At 34.3% G+C, this 21,069-nt stretch overlaps 1 protein-coding gene across 1 annotated transcript in view; it reads right to left on the bottom strand.

Annotated features, from left to right (window-relative positions):
• Positions 1–313: 313 nt before the first annotated feature.
• Positions 314–21,069, bottom strand: part of LOC128997998 (uncharacterized) — a 36,324-nt gene continuing 15,568 nt past the window's right edge. The window contains exons 7-12 of the mRNA XM_054423899.1: positions 20,651–20,867; positions 13,386–13,453; positions 9,596–9,679; positions 7,626–7,808; positions 6,198–6,398; positions 314–5,766 (exon numbers count right to left, since the gene is read on the bottom strand). Of these exons, the coding sequence (XP_054279874.1) occupies positions 5,663–5,766; positions 6,198–6,398; positions 7,626–7,808; positions 9,596–9,679; positions 13,386–13,453; positions 20,651–20,867 (857 nt within the window). The 3' untranslated portion in view covers positions 314–5,662. The remainder of the gene's footprint in view (positions 5,767–6,197; positions 6,399–7,625; positions 7,809–9,595; positions 9,680–13,385; positions 13,454–20,650; positions 20,868–21,069) is intronic.

Raw genomic sequence — 21,069 nt, 5'->3', positions numbered from 1 at the left:
AAAATTTAAAAATAAAATGCTTCTCTTTCTAAAAAGCCAGAATTATATTTTAAAAAAGTTAACAATATACTTATTTGTATCTGTTGTTGGAAAGCTAAATGTATACTGATAGCTGTTATTAGGGATTTATTAAACATTGTTCATCTGCAATAACATTTATTTGTTACACAAAATTTCAATTTTCAATTTTCAGAGAGGAATTTTTACTGAAAAGCAGATGGACTATAAATATTTCAAAGTGGGAAAATACATGAATCTTATATTAAAATATGTTTTCTAAGTTCATCAAAGTATCATGGAAATACAGAGTCTATTTGTGACTTTTACAATCTATTTTATTTCATATTTACAATAAGTTCACAATTTACTAGCTTTATGATTAAAAACAAACATACTCTCTTACACACACCATTCATGTTTTTACACAAACTACTAAAAGCAAAAATATTATTATGTGGGCTGATAAAAACTAGTAATAGTATCTACAGCTCACTAACAACTGATAGCAATGATAATTTACAAGAATTTCATATTCTTCTAAATCCCTTTAAGGGGCATTTACAACAGTATGTAAAAAGGCAAGAAAATTCTTAAACAGGTATTAAACCCAGCTGCCACATCAATGCTGAGGATTTATTTTTAAGTAAAAAACAAATACTCATGCAGATAGTTAACAAACTATCGTAATACTTACGATAATATTAAAATTTTAGTTACCATTTCATCACAGATAATAGTATCTTACAAACTGTACATTTGTACATATGTCAGAGACAATAGTGGTGTATATACACTAAGATTAGTTGAGCTGTCACAGCACCAAGCATGGATGTGATCCGAGCACCTTCAAATAACACAAAAGCTTAAATGAGAGTACAAAAGTGGCCAAAGCTGCACCGGATCCTTTAATACTCATTGACACAGTGGCTATTGTTACTATAAAGCTAAAGAAATTATGTAAGTATTAGATTTTACATATAATGCTAATGGTCATAAATACAATATGTCACATACTCGGACAATCACTGGGAAAAAGCCTGATAAACCTTTAAAATATTTTACAGAATTGGGTAAATTATGTAAGAGATGGATTAAAAACCATTGTGATTTCATCTGTTGGTAAATCCCTGTAAATGTACCTTTGAAAACAGTAAATAATTCTGTATAGTTATAATATTTGGCTTACAACTTAAAGTTACAGTACCAGTAAGGACACAAAAGTGGGTTCAAGATTGTTTAAAAATTAACATTTCTAAACTAGATTTTTGCTCAACTTATCGAAAACATAATAACTAATTTACTAGTTTTTTATTTTTCCCTGAAGCTATCAGATATGTTGAATTGATCTTCTAATAACCCTTTGTTTTTTAATAATATTAAATACACAAACAAGTTTCCTTAGAACATTGAACTTCATTAGCGCATTTGTGATGGTAAAAAAAAAAAAAACATTCTGGTAAATTAGGTCATCCACATAAAATGTTGCTTGATACTAGTTTTCATGAATTATAAAATCTAGATTGTAAATAATTATTTTGTATAATTAGTAACTTTCATGAAGATTGATGAAGGAACATCATTGCAAGATAACGGACTTTAAAAAAGCTTACATAATTTTATAAATACCACAGGGAAATACTAACTGTAACCCTTTATTGCAATGAAATTAGTCCCACACAAACACTAATAACATAATAATATGCATACTATTCTTAGACAAAAAGTAAATTAAAAGTAACGTATTGCTGTAGTTACAGTAAAATGTGTTAGCCATAAATTATTTCTTGTAAAATAGACCTTGGATTATCTGGACACAAATAACCTGAATGCCAATTTATTCAGACAGGTTTAAGAATAACTTGAATTTCCTCTCAAGTAGCCTTCAAAGTCTGAAATGAAACTGTCTATTGTAGTAGGCCTAGCGTGCATAAATCTAGATAGATAGCTGTGTTTTTGCCTGAGTCATCCTGAAAGCATGTTTTTCTTTGTCTCTTTAATATTTATTACAATCTACGATTTATGAGATAAATTGTTACTCGTTAGTGAAGTATGTGTTAGTCTATAGTTATTCTAAAATCATGAGTAAAATTAATTGTTATATCCATATTAAAATTAATTGCTGTCAAAGTTTATAAAAAATATACCATTATGTTAAATGCAAGGATTCACATGTATGTACTTAATTGAAAACACTGTTTTTTTTATTATCAATATTGCAAGAAGTACATAATCTAATAAAAATGAAAGTAACAGTGGCAAAGAATAATTGGATTTATTGCCATCCAGTTCAAACTTAGATAATCCAACAAGCACCGCAGTTTTTATTATTAATTTACAAAGATTTTGCAAAATGTTCAAGTGACGTAACTCCTGTTAATAAATGAATAGAAATATAAAAAAAAAAAAAATATAGAAATGTTATATTTGGCGAGCCAAATTATAAACAAAACTCAGTCTTGGTTACAAGTCTTATAATATAAAGCGAGATCTTGACTTGGTAAAGAGTGTAATGTGGCATATTAGAAAACAACGAGTTAGGAATAAATAGGTTAACATGTACAATAAGGAATGTCATACACAAAAATGGAATGTTTAAAAGTACAAATAAATTAATCCCCATCCCTCATTGATCAACTAGGTTCATTATGCTAATTTATTATTATGTTTGATACTATGTTCAGTCATTGAATTGGAGGCTATCAAAATAGAAAATAAAATGTAAATGTACATTTTTTTCTAATAAATTTGATAACATTTGCAAAATAATTTGTATTCAAGGCAACTTTGAAAAGAATTACAAACATGTCTGAAGCTTTACACAAATAACTTTTATGTTATTAATTGTTAGAATATTAACACATTTATATATGTTTCACTATTCAGATAGATGTTCTTGTGTACATAAATGAATATTATTCAGAGGTTTTTGGGTAGTGACTTAATTCACAAAAATTGTTGATTGCATTAAAAGCGTCGCTGATTAAAACAATGATTAGTAACACTATCCAACACCATACCACAGGCAATTTTAAAATGTGTCCTCAAAAATAGCTTGACTCTGGCCTTAAAACTCCTAAAGCTCGCTATTAGTATACTTTGCCTAAATCAATACAGAATCCAATAAATAATGCCTTATACATTCCTGTCTTAAACTCTCTCTAGACCTAGTGGTTCACAACCTGGGGGGGGGGGGGCGATGATTATTCAAAGGGAAATAATCAGAACTGTAGGGTAGACTCTTTACTGTAGTGAATACTCGCTAGTGTTTTTTTTAAATAAACAAATTCTTTGTTGTCATATTCGGAAAAGTAATATGGTTGGTGTAAAAGATGAGTGTGGTGAGCTCACGTCAGACTGAAGTGTAGGAGTACGTTGAGTCAACTGCTATTGTTGGCAAGCAAGGTACCTCTCCACAACTCCCACCCCTTCAGTTCAGTCGTTTAGTACAAAACAGACGGTTATTAACCATTGTTTTTATGTGTCTGTGTAATAATGTATTTATATTCTAAATTGTACAATAAAGCACATTTTCACTTAATTTCATTTCAGTTCAGTCATTTAGTGTTGCTTGCGTGTTGTTGCTACCTCTACACATCTAATCTTGTCAATCAAAACACTAGTCAAGTGTCATCTGTATTCTAATGCCAATGTCCCGTAGTCTAAGCCCGTGTCAACATAGTGGTTAGTCATTGTACGTCTGTCAAATGTCCGTGCGTACATGATACTAAAGAGAAAGGGAGGATACGTGTTAGTAATTGTAACAAAGCGACAATAGCAAATAAAAGGTTGGGAACCACTGCTCTAGATAGTTGGGGGAGGACATAAGTAGTGTTGCCCTTGTCTAAGAACAAAGATAAAACATCCAAAAATATAAATTCCTACTTAGGGGAGCAAGGAAAGGGAGAAATACAATATTGTAATATTCTGAATTGTGTTATATGCTTTGTTGTTCATAAAAAAAAAAATATTTTTCTATAATGTGGAAAATCAAAAATTATGTATTTTTTTTTATTGAAAAATTGTTTCCACACATAACATCTTAACAATTTTACCAAGGTTTAATATTATAAAATATTCATGAGGCCTTATTACAGTTAAGGTAATAGGCACGTATTTCGTACAAATACATTGTAATGTTATTGTCATAACCAAACAATGGGAACCTATTAAAGATAAGCTCATGACTAAAGTAATAATTTATTACCATTAAAATTTGTTGAATAGTTGGCATTTCGAAAATGCAAATAGACTTAGTTTAGGGTCCAATGTAGCCTTTTCAGTTGCAAACACTAAACAAAAATATATTGGTCCAGTATGAGTAAAATTTGATGGTACTGAAAATCACCAAATCTAGGAACTAATCCATCACTCATAAGATTATGTTTAAAATTTATACAATATTATGTAAGTAAAGCCACCTTAAAACACCAAAATATTTAAAATATGACATATATTACCTCGAAATAATATTTTTAAAAAATGCCAAAAATAGGTATATAAAAACTAACAAACATATACATAGTAAAAATCTTGTTTCTTGGTAGAAATAATTTGAAATCCATGTTTTAGCCTGAAGAAATAATTTCTTCAGGAATATAGAAGCTGAATAGTCAAAATACCTTATAATACCAGATTTGAAAGCTAGATAAGTACGCCTACTAAATAAAATTATAAAATATAAAAAAAGATAATATCAATATCATATTTATTACAATCAGGGGCAGTAAATAGTTGTCTGATAAAAATATTGATGCGACATAAGAAAGCATTTAGAATTTTTCTATACAGTAGAACCTCTTTAATCCGAACCCCCGTGATCCGAACGTCCACTAATCCGAACACCTCATTGCTGTACTTTATACACAGTACAGTAGTTCTATATTGTATACTGTATTTAATGTACATTACTGTTTATTCACTATGTTTACTACTGTATTAAATAAAAACTGTATTTTACTTTATAAAGCATTTTTTTACTTTTCCCGTAGCAATTACGATCCATTGTAGCCTTGTTTTAGCTATTGTTATGTAAAGACAACAATATGTTCTGTAATCCGAACTATTCAATAGTCCGAACTACCCCCGGTCCCAATTAGTTCGGATTAAAGAGGTTCTACTGTAGTTCACAAACAGATGTACCAAAAAAGGCTTTGTACTGTTTTTGTATAAATCATTTATTGCAATCTTTATTGCATCTTAAGTAATGTCCTTTCATTAGATTATTTAGTGTACCGTACCTAATAAGTTATTTATTTTATAAAGTGATAGTTGTACTTGTGATTTACATTTTTCTATAGTAAAAAAATAGCTTATTTGTTTATAAATTCCTAAAATATTTTCAAGGGTGCAGCTGCACAATTCTCCATCTGATTGCAACATTAACATCCTTGGGCACTAGCTTGAATATGTCAAAGAGAACATTTTAAATTACCTCTGGTCAACATCGAGTTAAGAAAATTTGTCACTATTTCATTTAAACATGGTCTACAAAGCTAACTTAAAACTCATACATAATCTCAACCCCAATTGAAATAATTTACCTCCTACCTATTGGGTCAAGCAGTTCAAAAGTAGTGTTACCAAAATTGACATCTATGGCCAAACAAAAAGTAATGCAGTCTTGGGGAAGGTTCGGTGAGTACGGCAGCAGAGACTCTATTTATCACCGCAGGCTATTAACCAGAAGTAGAGTGATCTTCACAACCAACATGGATGGAACGATCATCACACTTGAATCTTTTGATGCACTGTTTTCTATGCAGGAACCTGGAGAAGAATACAACATGAAGATAAGGGAGTAGGAACAGAAGTTTTATATATACTTAATCATTGATATTCGTGTTAATATAAATGTATAAATATCTTGGTTGTCTTCAGTTCCAAACTGTTGATTTCTGCTGTTACACAATAATCCAACACTCTTCTTCAGGAACATAATCATCCGCTATTGTTTCGTCAATGACACAACTCATAAACACGATTATGGTCAGGGTACATAAAATAAAATAATCAAGTTTGTGAGTCTGTGTCATTGACGAAGCAATAGTGGATGATTAGTGATGTAAAATACCCAGGTATTTAAAACTCGGGGTACAGGGCAAATACCCAAAATCTATACATTTGAAAATTCATTGAATCAAATCGAAAATTTGTTGCTGTTTCGCACACCCCTAGAAAGTAATCTTGTTTAAACTCACCTTGTAAGGTAAGATTAAGTGGTGTTGCCAGTTGACTGGAGGACAGGTTACAAGAATCAGTCAAGCGGTGCAAACTTAAAAATCCTTCTGATTGTTTTAAAATGAAACAATATCGTTTTGCATCAGTTGATTTTCGACTCACAGGTGAAGCTATAATGTAGGTTGTTTGATTTTCAGACCAGCTTCCATGACAATGATACGCTGAAAAATGAAACCATAGTTATAAATATTTGTATGGAACACAGATAAGTAAGGAATAGAGGAAACATCAAATTTAACACATTAGTGATATCTAGAACTAGTGATGGTGTCTAGGGCAAAGTCCAACACCACCCTCCTCGCCTTTATGTACAATAACACTCCTAAAGGAGGTTCCTGTGTCCTGTGCGATAGGAATTTCCACACAGTGCTCGCCGTTCGAAAAAGTGGTGCCGACCCATCATTCGTTTTTATAAAGTGTCTAATATTTTGTTATTTAAATCCTGACTAAATAATGAAACAGCATAATCTTCAAGCCATCACTAGGGAACTTCTCCCTATCCTCAAGATCTATCTTTGAGTAAGATTCCAACAAAGTCAATACTATATATATATTTTTGATACTAAGAACAGCTAATTTGGCCCTGATGTTGAGAGTCCTTAGAGGCTAGCGGCCATCTTGGATTAATTTCAAACAGCCACTGAAGAGTTATTTACCATCCCAAAATATTTGTTCAAATACCAAAGTGATTGTAAATTAATATCTAAGGCATTATGAGCCAAGACGTTTTGTAATTGTTTTATGAGTTAGCACGGCTAAGCTCCAAGGACTCTCTCTCTCTCTCTCTCTCTCTCTCTCTCTCTCTCTCTCTCTCTCTCTCTCTCTCTCTCTCTCTCTCCCCAAGTGTTCCTTTGGGAAAGAATATGAAGGAATCTAACAGTGTTTATCTTATTTATTCGATTCACCACTCAGTGTCACAGTGAATGCTTTGTCGCATGCTTCAAAAAGTTTTGAGGACCACAGAAAAGGCAACAGGGTTTAGTGGACATATTCATGTTATAAATTGAATTTTTATAGCAGTAGAGATAAAAAATTTATGGTTGAAGGACTTTACTTGAATCATTTTAATATTTATATTACGTATGACGGCTAATATCGACTACAAGCGGCTGTGAGTGAATTCTGATCTTCAAATCAATTGAAGTTATCCAAAATTAATATGCATTACCTAGCAGCAATAGAATACAAGTTTAGCAGCTATTTGTGATAAGCACGAAGAAGTTCAGCTCTCATTGTAACTAAGAGAGTGAGGCGCACGAGTTCGCCTATAAATATTCTCCCTCATCGATTTTTACTTGTTCTTTAATTTTAATTTTTTTATTTATTTTAACAACAATAATGAAGTATTGTAAGTATTTCAATTTTAGCTGTACAAATGACTAAGCTACCTATGGCTGAATCAGGAGAACATGTCTGAAGAGTGACAACTTGAGGGGATGTAGAACAGCCGATGAGAAGGGAAGTGTTGGCGTGACATGTTGGGTCTGGTTCTGACGGGACGGCCCACGCAGGCTGGTTGTGACCAATATAACGACCTGGCTGTGGACACTTTTCCAGAGATGGAGATACAGCTGTAACAGTTTAGTCACACTTTAGTTTACCTATAGGGAAAATGGCTGTTTTCAATACATGTGTTGTGGTTCTAAAGTAGCTTTTTTTTCTTCTAAGGGCAAAATGAATCAACTGGTTTTTTTTATTGGCTTATCCCTACCTTAGATCATATACCAAGTTCAATAAAGATATATTAAATAGTTTTAAATAAATATATTTTTAATTTTAGAATAAAATGGCAGATATCTTGGTATTCAGGTGTTATAGAAAAACATGCATTATTGAATTCCTTCTTATTTTTTACCTATAAAACCTATTCTCAAAGTTTAAGTACTCCATTACAGATAACCCTGTATAGTAAACAAACGCATATTCCTCATTAAATGAATATTATGCTTACTATAATTTCTGGATACATAAAATTATTAGGGGCCTACGGGTCAGACTTTTTGGTTCGGGTCGAGTCAGGCCAAAAATCATTAATTACCGGATTTTTTTTGTTTTAACTTCTATCTGTGTTTATATTATTATTACTTGATAATAAAATAGGAAAAGATTGTATTTATGTAAGTTATATTATTTCATTTTCATATCTTATCTTATTTACAGTAGGGGTGTGCGAATGAATAGTGATTTTTGGGTTCAGTAGGAAGTGCAGTAGGATGTAAACAAACCATTAATAATTGTCTCCATTAGGGCTCGGCATTCTCAAGGTCAAAGACCTTACCTCTTACACCTTCCATTTGCAATACAATGCTATTTGTTATTTATTTATTAAAATACATCACATAACGCCTAAGGAGTGCTTCTGCATGCAGGCAGGTAAATTGTCAAAATATACATTGTGTACTAGTATAGAATAAAAGCAACATAATAATAAATATAGTAATAAACATAATAAGAATAAAGTATTAACAGTATTTAACAGTATTGAAAAACAAGTATAAGACAAGTTAGGTTATTAGCAAAGTTTACAAATAAGTTATATCAATGTCTATAAGTTATGTTTACTACAATCAGACTGATAAAAATCCTCAATTCTGTAAAAACAATTGTCTAACAGGTAAGACAGTAAGTGTAACCGGAACTATTTAAATGATTCTACCTCTCTCAGTGATAAAGGAAGCGCTTATTATACAGTTTGAGACCCATATAATAAACCCATATAAAAAGTACTCTTTTCATAAGCAGCAGATTTATGTATGGGGTACTACAACATAGAGCTCATGGGTCTAAAGCTGTATTGGGAGTTAGTTCTTTTTTCTTCATAAATAGAAAAATGTTTTTTGACAAAGATTAAAGTGTTGAATATATACAAAGGCCCGGTCTCCGAAACCCCTTCCGACTTACCCAACCCGAAAAATTCGGGGACCCGCGGACCCTTAAAAATGATTGACTTTTCTGTAATTATGAATTTTTAAAATCATAATTCAAATACTTTCGACTATGATCCCCCTGACAGAATTTGTTTTAATATTTATTACCAACTAAAGAATGAAAAGGTTAATGAAAATAGATGCCTTTCATCTTAACCAAAACATCATGCTCGTAGATACACACCTTTATTTAACACAAAATAATGTCGCTTAGTATCAGGTTAGAAACTACAAACACATAATAAGGCATTCAACTTCTATAAAACTTAACAATGACAACACTAATGTCAACCACCATACCATATTAGTCCAGTTTATTTCAGATTGAAACTTATCAGTGAGATAGCATTTGATTAAACTTAAGATGTATTGCACATCTTCCATCCACTCAGTAATATACTTTTAATTAAATTACATTTCTTTTTACTTACTGACAAGAGTTACTGGATTAGACATGTGATACGGGTCAGTAAATGGAGGAACACATGCTTCGGAATGCTCTGGCACCATTTCATCTGAAACAGAATATTTTATCAAAGCCAATATTGATTATTGTAACCCCATCTAACTTAAGAAAAAACGTAACGTATAATTAGAGATGTGCAAGTACTCTGATAGTCCAATAAATATTTGAGCAACTAAAGAATCAAACTCACCTAGATGATTTATTACTCATTATAATTTTATTCTAATCATAAATGCACTAAATTTATGTTTGTAGAGTTAACTAGAGACAAATTGTAAAATAATAGTAAAAATCTTACTTGATTTGATAGTTGGGTATACGTTCTAGGTATTTGCTATTACTGTATTCACTAATCCTGAGTTATATTTTGACCATGATTGATTTGTAGCAAACGGATTGATGTTTAAATTAATAATTACAACTTACGTCAATCACTCCAGTATATCTATGGAGGTCGCACGTTTCGACCTTTAGGTCATCTTCTGCTCCGCTGTTGCACTAGGTTATTCCATACTTAGTTGCATTGTTGGTGTAGCAACTGCGTCAAATATTTTACATTGAGAAACATAGTCTGACCACGTAAACATAAAAACACAAAAGCACGACACTGATGAAAACATTTGTAAAACTATCACCGTGCGCACGGCTGAACGGGCTCGGGACTGCGGCGGCACTCATGTTTTCGTCAGTGTCGTGTTTTTATGTTTACGTGGTCAGACTATGTTTCTCAATGTAAAATATTTGACGTGGTTGCTACGCCAACAATGCAACTAAGTATGGAATTACCTAGTGCAACAGCGGAGCAGAAGATGACCTAAAGGTCGAAACGTGCGTCCTCCATTGATATACTGGATTGATTGACGTAAGTTGTAATTATTATATTTTGACCATTTACTTGCGGAGAATGCATAAGTTTATGATATACTTTTAGGCCTACTGGTTGTTTTACTATCCATCCATATTTTCAATTAATTCTATTAACCTTCTACATCATTGAATTAAAAATATGAGAAGTGACTCACTGTTTTTTTCCAATAATGAAATAATAGATATTGTAAAATGATGTCTATGTACACATGATTATGTATGTATATAGGGGTGGCACTTAGTGGCAGTGACTTTGTAACATGAGCCTTAACATTCCAACTGAGTGTAAGAGGTAGCGGAGGAGGATTTTTAAGCGTGAAATGAGATCAAGTTGGTTGCTAGAAAGACGCATGTGAGGTACTGTCAATTCTACAACTTCCAACTGCCAAACACATGATTTTTTTTATTAAAATACTAGGAAATTCTGTGAAGTCTCTCAAAAGTCTAAAACTGAATTGATTTTATAATGTTTTGATAAGCAAATCTTAAAATAACAAACAGTCTTCAATATATTTTATAAGTCCTTGTGAATATCCATACTCAGAAGGCTTGGAACAAAAATCTGTGACTTTTCACTAATTTCTCACTTCAGCGATTAGTAGATAACCTATTTACCTACTAAAACTTTATAATACTTCACCGCAGCAAACCTGTAGTCTGAGCAAACTTCCTTTTGCCTACCACCTTATTAGAATTTTACTAAAACATTTCTTTGAAAATTTCAGATTTATTCCCTATATAACAGAGAATTAACAAGTACGGTGGTTTGTTGCTACAGGGCAGAAAAAGTTTTGCTCTTATTTTGGTAAAACTATAATACATGTAGTTCAGATAACATAAATACATTTTTCAAATGAGATTATAAATATCTATAAACAATTACGGTAAGTATAATATTATATATCAAGTATTATACAGAGTGGCTGAAAAGTAACTCGCACCCCCCCCCCCCCCTTTAAGTTTTCAACCATTTGAAATATTTTAAATCAGTTTGTGTCAACCTTCTTAGATATGAGGGGCTACAATAATGATGGTTAATTTTGTAAATTTTCCTCTTAGGGGTAGCGGGGTAGAGAGTAGCTGAAAATTTTCAAATAGGATGTATGGTCGAATTTGGTACCATTTTACAGGTCTTGACAAAACTAGAAAATTAAAATAAAGAAAATAGAGATCGGACCACTAATAACAAAATGGCAGCTAAAAATGATTAAGACGATGGTTATTCAAAGTAATCTTTATCTGCCATTTTGTTATTAGTGGTCCGATTTATATTTTCTTTATGTTAATAATTGTTTAGTTTTGTCAAGACCTGTAAAATTATACCATACTCGACCATACTTCCTATTTGAAAATTTTGAGCTACCCCCCACCCTCACACCCCTAAGGACAACATTTTCAAAATTGACCATCACTATTGTAGCCCCTCATACCAAAAAAAGTTGCTGGAAACTGATTTCAAATATCTCAAATAGTTAAAAAGTTAATAGGGGTGCAAGTTAATTTTCATGGTTATTTGGATTTGATATGTTTTATGGCGCCATTTTGTTATTTGGGGGGTATTAGGGGTTTTGTTATTGGTTTTCTTTATGTCAATTGTTAAGTTTTGTCAAGACCTGTAAAATGATACCAAACTGGACTATACTTGCCATTTGAAAATTTTGAGCTACCCCCTAACCCCGCTGGGTAGCGGACAACATTTTCAAAATTAACCATATTTTTTGTAGCCTTTAATTCTAAGAAGGTTGCCACAAACCAATTTAAAATATCTCAAAAGGTTCAAAAGTTAAAGGGGGGTACAAGTTACTTTTCAGCCACCCTGTACATAAATCAAGTATTATATCAGATTACCCATACTAAACCTAAATAAGAATAACCTAACATGTTTAAATGTACAATTTTTTTTATTTTATCTGTAACCATTAAGTGTACAAGGCTTCAATATACAAAATTCATTGTTTTGTTCAGCACAACAGCTGCAACAAAAATTGAGCATTTTTATGTTCAGATGGTAAAAATTTGGAACATTTTTTTAAATATACAGGGTGGCGCAGATGGATCAGGTGGTTTTAAAATACTTGTCAAACTGTCAATTTTAAAGGTATTGGATTGAAATAAAGTGCAAAGCGTGTAGTTACAATGGAAGTTTATTGACAAAAAAATAGTTAAGTTAGTTTTCAAAAATTACATCCATCAAATGCCTTCCTTCTCGAGCGACGCATTCTTGGAGTCGGTCCTTGAGGTTCCACATTGCTCGCTCAGGCACATCACCAGGAATTGATGTGATTTCGTTGTGAATTGCAGCCTTCAACTCCTGAAGCAAGGGTCTACATGAACAAACCCCGGACCATTCAGGAGTTGAAGGCTGCAATTCACAACGAAATCACATCAATTCCTGGTGATGTGCTTGAGCGAGCAATGCGGAACCTCAAGGACCGACTCCAAGAATGCGTCGCTCGAGAAGGAAGTTATTTGATGGATGTAATTTTTAAAAACTAACTTAACAATTTTTTTGTCAATAAACTTCCATTGTAACTACACGCTTTGCACTTTATTTCAATCCAATACCTTTAAAATTGACAGTTTGACAAGTATTTTAAAACCACCTGATCCATCTGCGCCACCCTGTATTAAATTTTCATAACACCCTAATCTAATAACATGATCTTGCTGGTTCCCAATCTCATTCAAGTTTATCCAGCCCTACACATTCATGTCAGATTTTATCAAAATTCCATGAGTTATTTACTATTAATTAAGTTATTAACTATCATGTTCACAGACACACAGACACACACACACAGACGAATTTGAACAGTGTTTTTGCCCTATGGATAGCCTCTACTGTACTGGAAATTCCCTAATCCAACTATTATTATTGAAAAACTTACTTGACTTCTGTACTTGTATAACTCCAGTGTCCCTTTTGTTGAACACTATGCAGATGTATCCATTTTTGCTGAAACAAACAAAAAATAAGTTAGCAATCTTATATATTTAACCCTTCCCAGACGGGCTAAATCGTGACATAGGACGGGAAAAAATTAGAGGAAAAAATAAAAATTAATTTTCCTTATTTGGGTTTTGTTATACAAGTATACATAAAATAAACACAATGGAACACTTCATACTGTCAAAATCTTGTTTTTAACTATGCGGATATATCTGCTTCCCGTCCGCGGATGAGTAGAAATGCAACGGATACATCCGCCACCCGTCTTTGAAGATATGACCATGACAACGTTAGGCAATAAATAAAGAATAACATGTAAACAATAAATAAAGACAACGTAATGTTGAGCGCGAAACGTCGAGAGAGGAGCGTAGGAGTGGTAGTAGGTGCGCGGGAGGGGGGTTGCGCAGAAGAGAGGTTGGCGTCCGAGAGAGGGGGGAGAGCGCAGCCATGGAGAGAGCAGGAAAGTGGCGCCTTGGTACCGCGAAACATCTGGTTACTGCTCAAGCACCTGCCAGTCTGACTGAAGAGAAGGCGGATATAACCGCTTCCCGTCCGGAACATCAAAAACCATAAGCGGATATATCCGTCACCCGTCCTTTATCGGCAAAGACTAAGGCGGATACATTCGTCACCCGTCCGCGAAGGGTTAAAAAATTTGGTTTTCTTTTTACGAGTTCGTTTGGCTCTTCTACCCGACCGATTTTCATGATTGAGGTCTCAAATTGAAGGTATGCACACACTAGTGTTAGTCGAAACCAGAAATTTCGAATCTCAAAACCGAAACTTAAAAAATTGAATCCCGAATCTCAAAACTGAACGGATTTCACATCAAGCATCGGCATATATTTATCTACTGTATTACTGTACTGTACTGTACTGTACTGTATTGGGGCTTGTTTAAGATGGCGGCCGGTAGTAAAGTCGACACTAAATGTGGTGCGTGTTTAACTAAAGTTACTAATCGTACGGGTGGAATGCAGTGTAAAGGCGTTTGTGAAAGATGGTTTCATCTTAGATGCTGTGATATTTCAAGAGAAGAGTGTGCAAAATTTAAAGACTTATGTGGAAAGTCGTTTTGGTTCTGCGCTTGCTGCAACGATGAGGTTAGAAACATGATTGAACAACGCAAGCAAGCCAAGTTGAACTTGAGCAACTGTGAGAGTGAGAGTGTTGACATTAAAGTAGTGCTGGATAAAATTGAGAGAATTAACGAGTTTTATTATAATCTAGAGAAACGTATCAACTATATTGAGAAATCTAAAGGACAATCTAGCCATTTCGGCGAGAAAATAAATGACTCTAGTGTTTCGAATGAAGAATCGAAGTCAAGCGATATCGATATATCGAGTAATGTGAAGCAAAATGACGATTCGACTATCGCAATAGTCGAAAACGAAAACCGAGACATCGATTCGGAAGCCGACGCAAACGAAAACGAAAGTGAGAGTGAAGCTCAAGTGTTGAATGGCGTATTGCTGGAAGAAGAACACAAGGAAACGTTAAGCCCTCGTTCTTATTCGCAAGCACTCAAAGTTAACAAGACTAATAAACAAAGCAAGTCGCGAATCGAAGCTGCTAAACATCGACATCAAAAACCGACTTCAGGAGCGGGATCGGCAGAAGCGGAACCTAACCTAGAAGGAACGAAGCCTGAGCAACGGAAGCCTACGTTTATTGTTGGAAGTCTACCTAGTGACGGGAAATTGAAGATAAAGCAAGCCACCAAGAAAGGATGGTTGTTCATTACTAACCTTGCATTGGATACCGAAACTAAAGCTCTAACAGAACATATGAAGCAAATAACCTCTGGTGAAGTAATCTGCCAGGAAATAACTTCAAAATACAGTGTTCACAAATCCTTCAAAATAGGAATCAACCTAGAAGACATTGATAAGGCTAAAAAGCCTGATATGTGGCCTGAAGAAGTGAGAGTTGATGACTTTCGCCCCTTTACTCCCAAAAACCGTTTTTTAGGGAAACGGAGGTGGATTCGCCCACCAAGGACTTAATGTTAACATGTCTTGACAAAAGTAATGACACTAGGCCTAGGACTAGTGAGGGTGTTTTGTTTAGTGATAGGCCTACTTGCCCAACTCTCAAAACTGTTTTTGTTAATGTACAATGTCTTAGGACTAAATTCAATATGGTACAAATGTTTGTTGGTGAAAACAAAACCCAGATACTGTGTCTGTCGGAACATTGGTTGGCTGAAAATGAGCTTGACTTTTATCATGAAATAGGACATTTAAGTCTTGTGAGTGCGCAATGTCGGACCTTACACATTCATGGGGGTGTAGCAATCTATGCTGAGCCTGATTTAAAGGCTGTACCTATTGACCTTAAAACTTTTAATGTAGAATTTGACTTAGAGGTTGTTGGCTTGCGGCTTTCTCACCCTAGTAACAGCGCTAGGCCTGCTGTAGTTCTATCGGTCTATAGATCAGACAATGGTGACTTCGAAAATTTTTTAGCCTTACTGGAAGACTGTTTGAGTTTTATCATACGTTTTTATCATGACTCATATTTATACGTCGGTGGCGATTTCAATGTCCCTCTTAACCGCAACACCCCACAACAGAGGCAACTCACGGATCTCATGAGGAGTTTTGGACTGTATTGGAAGTGTCTCGAGCCAACAAGAGGACCTAACTGTCTTGATTCCGTTGCATCTAACCGCTGTGACTGGGAGGCTAGAGCTTGTGTTGTTGACCCTTTGGTGGCGGATCATTTGGCTGTGGTATTGGATGTTGCTGGCTGCTCGGTGAGTAACACTTCTATTCTACCTTGGCTTAACGATTATGAGTTTAAGTTCCGTAAACTAGACCAAGATAGCTTTAAATATGTAGCTGCTTCATTGGCTAAAGAAAATTGGAATGGCATTACCTACAATATGTCAGCTGACCTTGCTTTCACATACTTTTTTGATATTTTAAAAGGAACTTTTGATATGCATTTTCCTGAAATAACTAGGCCTAGCCGATCTCTAACTGACGGGTCTAAAAGTACTAAGCAGGTTTCAAATTCTTTTGATCTGCAAAGTAACAAGGAATTAAAATCCCTGAAGGCTTGGGTTTTGTTGCTCCATGACCTATGTAGGGTCACAAATAATCAAACCGAGTATAATAAATTGTATAGCCTATATTTAAATACCAAGAAACAGTATAAGCACTCTGTTAACTTAGCAAAGAAAGTGGCCAATCAAGAATACATAGAGAATGCGATTAACCCTTGTAAAGCGGCATGGAATATAATCAATTGTAATAGAAACCAGTCATCTTCTTTCAAGTGTTCGGCTAGTCCTGATCTTTTCAATCAACATTTTGTGAACTCTGTGAATCGTATTGTGGCAGATACCCCACCTCAGGTCAATGAAGCAGCTGCACAGGTAGCAGGCCTACTTGTGGAAAGGCCTCAAGATTGGGTCCAATGGAAAAGGGTTACCCCGGACGATATTGTAAATATAGTAAATAGGTTTAAGGCTTCTCCTTGTGTTGATGTATACGGGATGTCGTCCATCTTCCTGAAGACTGTTATACGAGCTATTGCCCGCCCTTTGGCTGTAGTTTTTAACTTGTGTTTGGAACAGGGACATTTTCCCAAGGAACTAAAGATATCACGAACTGTACCTGTGTATAAGAAGGGAGATGCTGAATCATTAAACAGCTATAGGCCTATTAGTGTCATTCCTGTGCTAGCTAAGGTGCTCGAGACTATCATCAATAGGCAGCTTCTTGATCATTTTGAAACCAACAATCTGCTGAATAACTCACAACATGGCTTTCGTAGGAAACGTTCAACCATCTCTGCCGTGAGGGCTGCTATTGAGACTATTCACAATGCCTTTGAAACCGAAGAATCCGTACTGTTAACACTATTGGACTTATCTAAAGCATTCGACTGCGTATCGCATGAATTGCTTCTAAGGAAACTCTCCTTGTACGGGTCTGGGGGGGCTGTTCAACGGATGTTTACGTCCTACTTCAGTGGCCGCCAGCAGGTGGTATCAATTCAAGGTGCAAAATCCGGGGTGGCTGCGATTACGAGCGGAGTTACGCAAGGCTCAACACTTGGACCTAGCCTCTTTATCATCTTAATTAATGATTTCAACCTAGAGAGCTATGATGCCCTATTATATGCAGATGACACTACCATTATTAATCGTGGTAGTAACATGGCCAATTTAACAACGGGGTCGAATTTCTGCCTAGGGGAGGCTAAGGAGTGGTTTAGGCTAAACGGACTGCAGTTGAATGAGGGGAAAACTCAGCAGCTGCTCTGCAGCTTGTGGACCCGCCCTGAAGCCAGGTTGGATGGGCCTAGTGTGAGTGCAGTCAAACTGTTAGGTGTTACCATTGATGAGAAACTTACCTGGAACCAGCATATTGATGTAATTTGCAAAAAGTTATCTCGAGTTAATTGTCTCTTAAGGAAACTAAAATCCCAGGTGACGTCTGACTATCTTAAATTAGCCTATTTTGGTTTGTTTCATTGCCATTTAAGCTATGGCTTGGTCTTATGGGGCCATGCTCAGAACACTACTAGAGCTCTGATTATGCAGAAGACTGCTGTTAGAATTTTATCTTCGAGTGGTAGACGAGATCATGCCAGACCACTTTTTGAACAGCTCGGCATTCTCACGATACATAGCCAATACATTCTAGACTGCCTCCTTCTCTTGAAAACTGACCCTAGGCTCCCTCATATTACACAAGACCAACTCCACAATTACAACCTGCGCTCTGCAAGGAATGTGGATGTCCCGAGGTGTAGGTTATCAAAGACCAGGGACTGCTTTCCAGTGTTAGCACACAAGCTCTACAATAGACTGCCCCTTCACATTAAAGAACTCCTTCTTGAACCTTTTAAAACCAAACTAAAACAATGGCTGAGTAGGAAGTGTTTTTATTCCATTGAGGAATACTTTACTACTGCAATGGACTTTTGAGTTGAATCCGGCCGCCATGTAGTGTAAATACTGTAAATATTAGTTTATTATTTCTTAAAAGTAAATTTTTATTTGACAAGATCAATCCAGACATCTGGTCAACGATCGCCAGTTGGTAATGGTAATGGTACTCAACCAAAAAACATAAATTTGATTTATTTTCAAATTCTTGGCTCAATTAAAGATGTATTTCACCAGTTATAATTAGATAATCGTATATATTTTGGTCCAAGAACCTTCGGTGAAATATCGGCTTTCATTTAAGCTATTAGTTATTCAAATCGGACGAGTTTCAAGCAAACGCAAGGTGAACAACAAACATAAAACTCATATTTTATATGGTTTTTCTATGATAAAAACAATAGCTCCAGTATTGTTTGAGTTTTTTATTTATTTTTTAGACTCAAAATAATTAGTAAATTATATGCTTTAATTTGAGCTATTGAATATTTAAATCATTTAAGTTTTAAATACTGTATTACTCAATCAAAAATCATAAATTTGATTATTTCTCGGATATAATATTTATTTCAACGCGTTACTATTTTTTTACTAAATCAACTTCAAATTTTAAATGTAAATAGTGTAAATGTAAAAGGTGTCCCGAAAGTAAACAGCCAAACTCCCAAAAAATTATTTTAATTTAATAAAAAATTTTTAAATGGTGGCCATTAGGAAATTTTGATTGCATTATGATATTTTTTACATGGGTCTGTTTTACCAAAACATACATACCAGGTTTCAAAATGATCGGATGAAAAATGTTTATATAAAGAAAAAAAATGGCGGATATCTGGTTAAAGAAGAGATTTTGGAAAAAATGTTTTTCATGATTTTCTCTTTATTTTGACCTATAGAACCATTTCCCGGAGTTTGGTTGGTTACTTACAGGACACTCTGTATGTATGTGAAAATAGAATTGACACGATAACCCAGAGATGGGCTACAATCAAAGAATTGTGTCTGTGTGCGCAATTTTGGGTAACACAAGGAAAAATATCTTAATGCCTTTAGTTTAAGTAAATTTGAATTTGATGAATATCTGAATGGCAGGGATTGGCGGATATTGGCGTGTTTCTTATAGGAAGACTGGCAGTGTAAATGGGCACTGGTAGAAGAATTTAATTTTTAAATTTACAATTTTTCCTGTTTTGAAGTGCCTATAAAATTCTGTGAATTTTCTTTCCTTAAAAATCTAACTATTTGTTTTTATTTATTTAATTCAATAAATCAAACTGTATTGTTTTTTGTTAATGTAGTTTTTGTTACTTTTCTCAATATCTATCGTATTTTTTTGTTATCTGTTATATTTTTAATTTCAGGAGTAAATTTAACTTTGTTAATGTTGTTGTTTTATATAAACTGTGTTGCCAACCTGGCTGAGGCCCTTCCGGCCGATGCCCAAAGTGTTCCGTTGGGCAGATGCCCTCTGCGTGGTATCTGTGAATGTAATAAACAAAAGCAACAATAAAGCGCTTTTTCATTCAATCATTCATTCAACCAATCAAAGATTTGGTAATGGTAATGACATGTTTTCAAAAAGGTATATTATGAGTTTCTTCAGTAAGCTCTCAAACGAAGCTACACAACAAATATTGGGCAGGTTTAGCCAGGCACACTGTACTTCATAGATATTGGAAAGATTTAAAAATGTTAACTTTGAAAATCAGTTGATAATTCTGAATAATGTTTTGAATGTTAAAAAGTAAACTCGATGTTAAACAGGGTTGTAATTGTATATGGGTTGTGTTTTATTTATCCTGTATATTTGATGCTGGTAATGTAGCTAAAAGTAATCTTTGTGACTCATTCAAGAAAGTGTTTACAGTTCTTACATGAAATCCTGCACTCGACCAGTCTCGTACAAAAACTATCATGCTCGTACTGAAAACACCTACTTCCCAGTATTGTAGCGTAATATACTAAATAAAATATGGTGTATTGAGTTGTACAAAATTAACAACAAACCTTAAGACAGTTAAACACTATTTGAGCAGTCCATCAATTTTCTTTTCTGTAATAGTATTTCTGTCAGTTAAATTCAAAACCCTTAACAATATGTATTTTGAAATACACAATACAATATTTAAATTTTTGTTATTTCATAAAGATGTCTCATAATATAAAAGGGATACTGAAACGGCACTGGAATGTTTTATTTCTCCATGTGGATCAATTTATTTAATCCACGGTCTTCACACAGATATGAGAGAAAAACACCAGTTTGGGTACATATAGTTAAGGAAGGCACTCACCAGCCAGCAGTAGCATGCGCCACGACAACCACCATCGATTTGTTGGTAACCACATGATGACACACTACCCTCATCTCTGTAGGTCCGTGTTCCTGACTGATGCGGAGGGTAGCATTCTTGTGAGAGAAGTGGTACGAGTGGCTGTTATCCAAACTATGCCAGTGATGGTGATCCACCACCCAGCTGGGAAACTTGCACTTCTCGTGACTACTTTCCACTGAAATCAAATAAAATTATTTTCACACTGCTTTCTTCGTATTGGCTTATTTTTTTGTTACTACTCGGCTCTACAATATTATTTTTTTATAGATGTGTGTGAAACAGAATTTAAAGGAATCTACACTGCTTTAACATGTTTAGTTACTACCTAAACCTAAACAGTAAAGTCAATATTGGTTATTTTCTGGGTCATTTAGGTT

The sequence above is a fragment of the Macrosteles quadrilineatus genome, unplaced genomic scaffold (assembly GCF_028750875.1).
Source record: "Macrosteles quadrilineatus isolate MER2022 unplaced genomic scaffold, UCM_ALF_1.0 Scaffold_7__1_contigs__length_78375512, whole genome shotgun sequence".
In the NCBI taxonomy this organism is placed as follows: domain Eukaryota; kingdom Metazoa; phylum Arthropoda; class Insecta; order Hemiptera; family Cicadellidae; genus Macrosteles; species Macrosteles quadrilineatus.
Note: the sequence above shows the minus strand (reverse complement) of the source record. Positions and strands in the feature narration are given on the sequence as shown.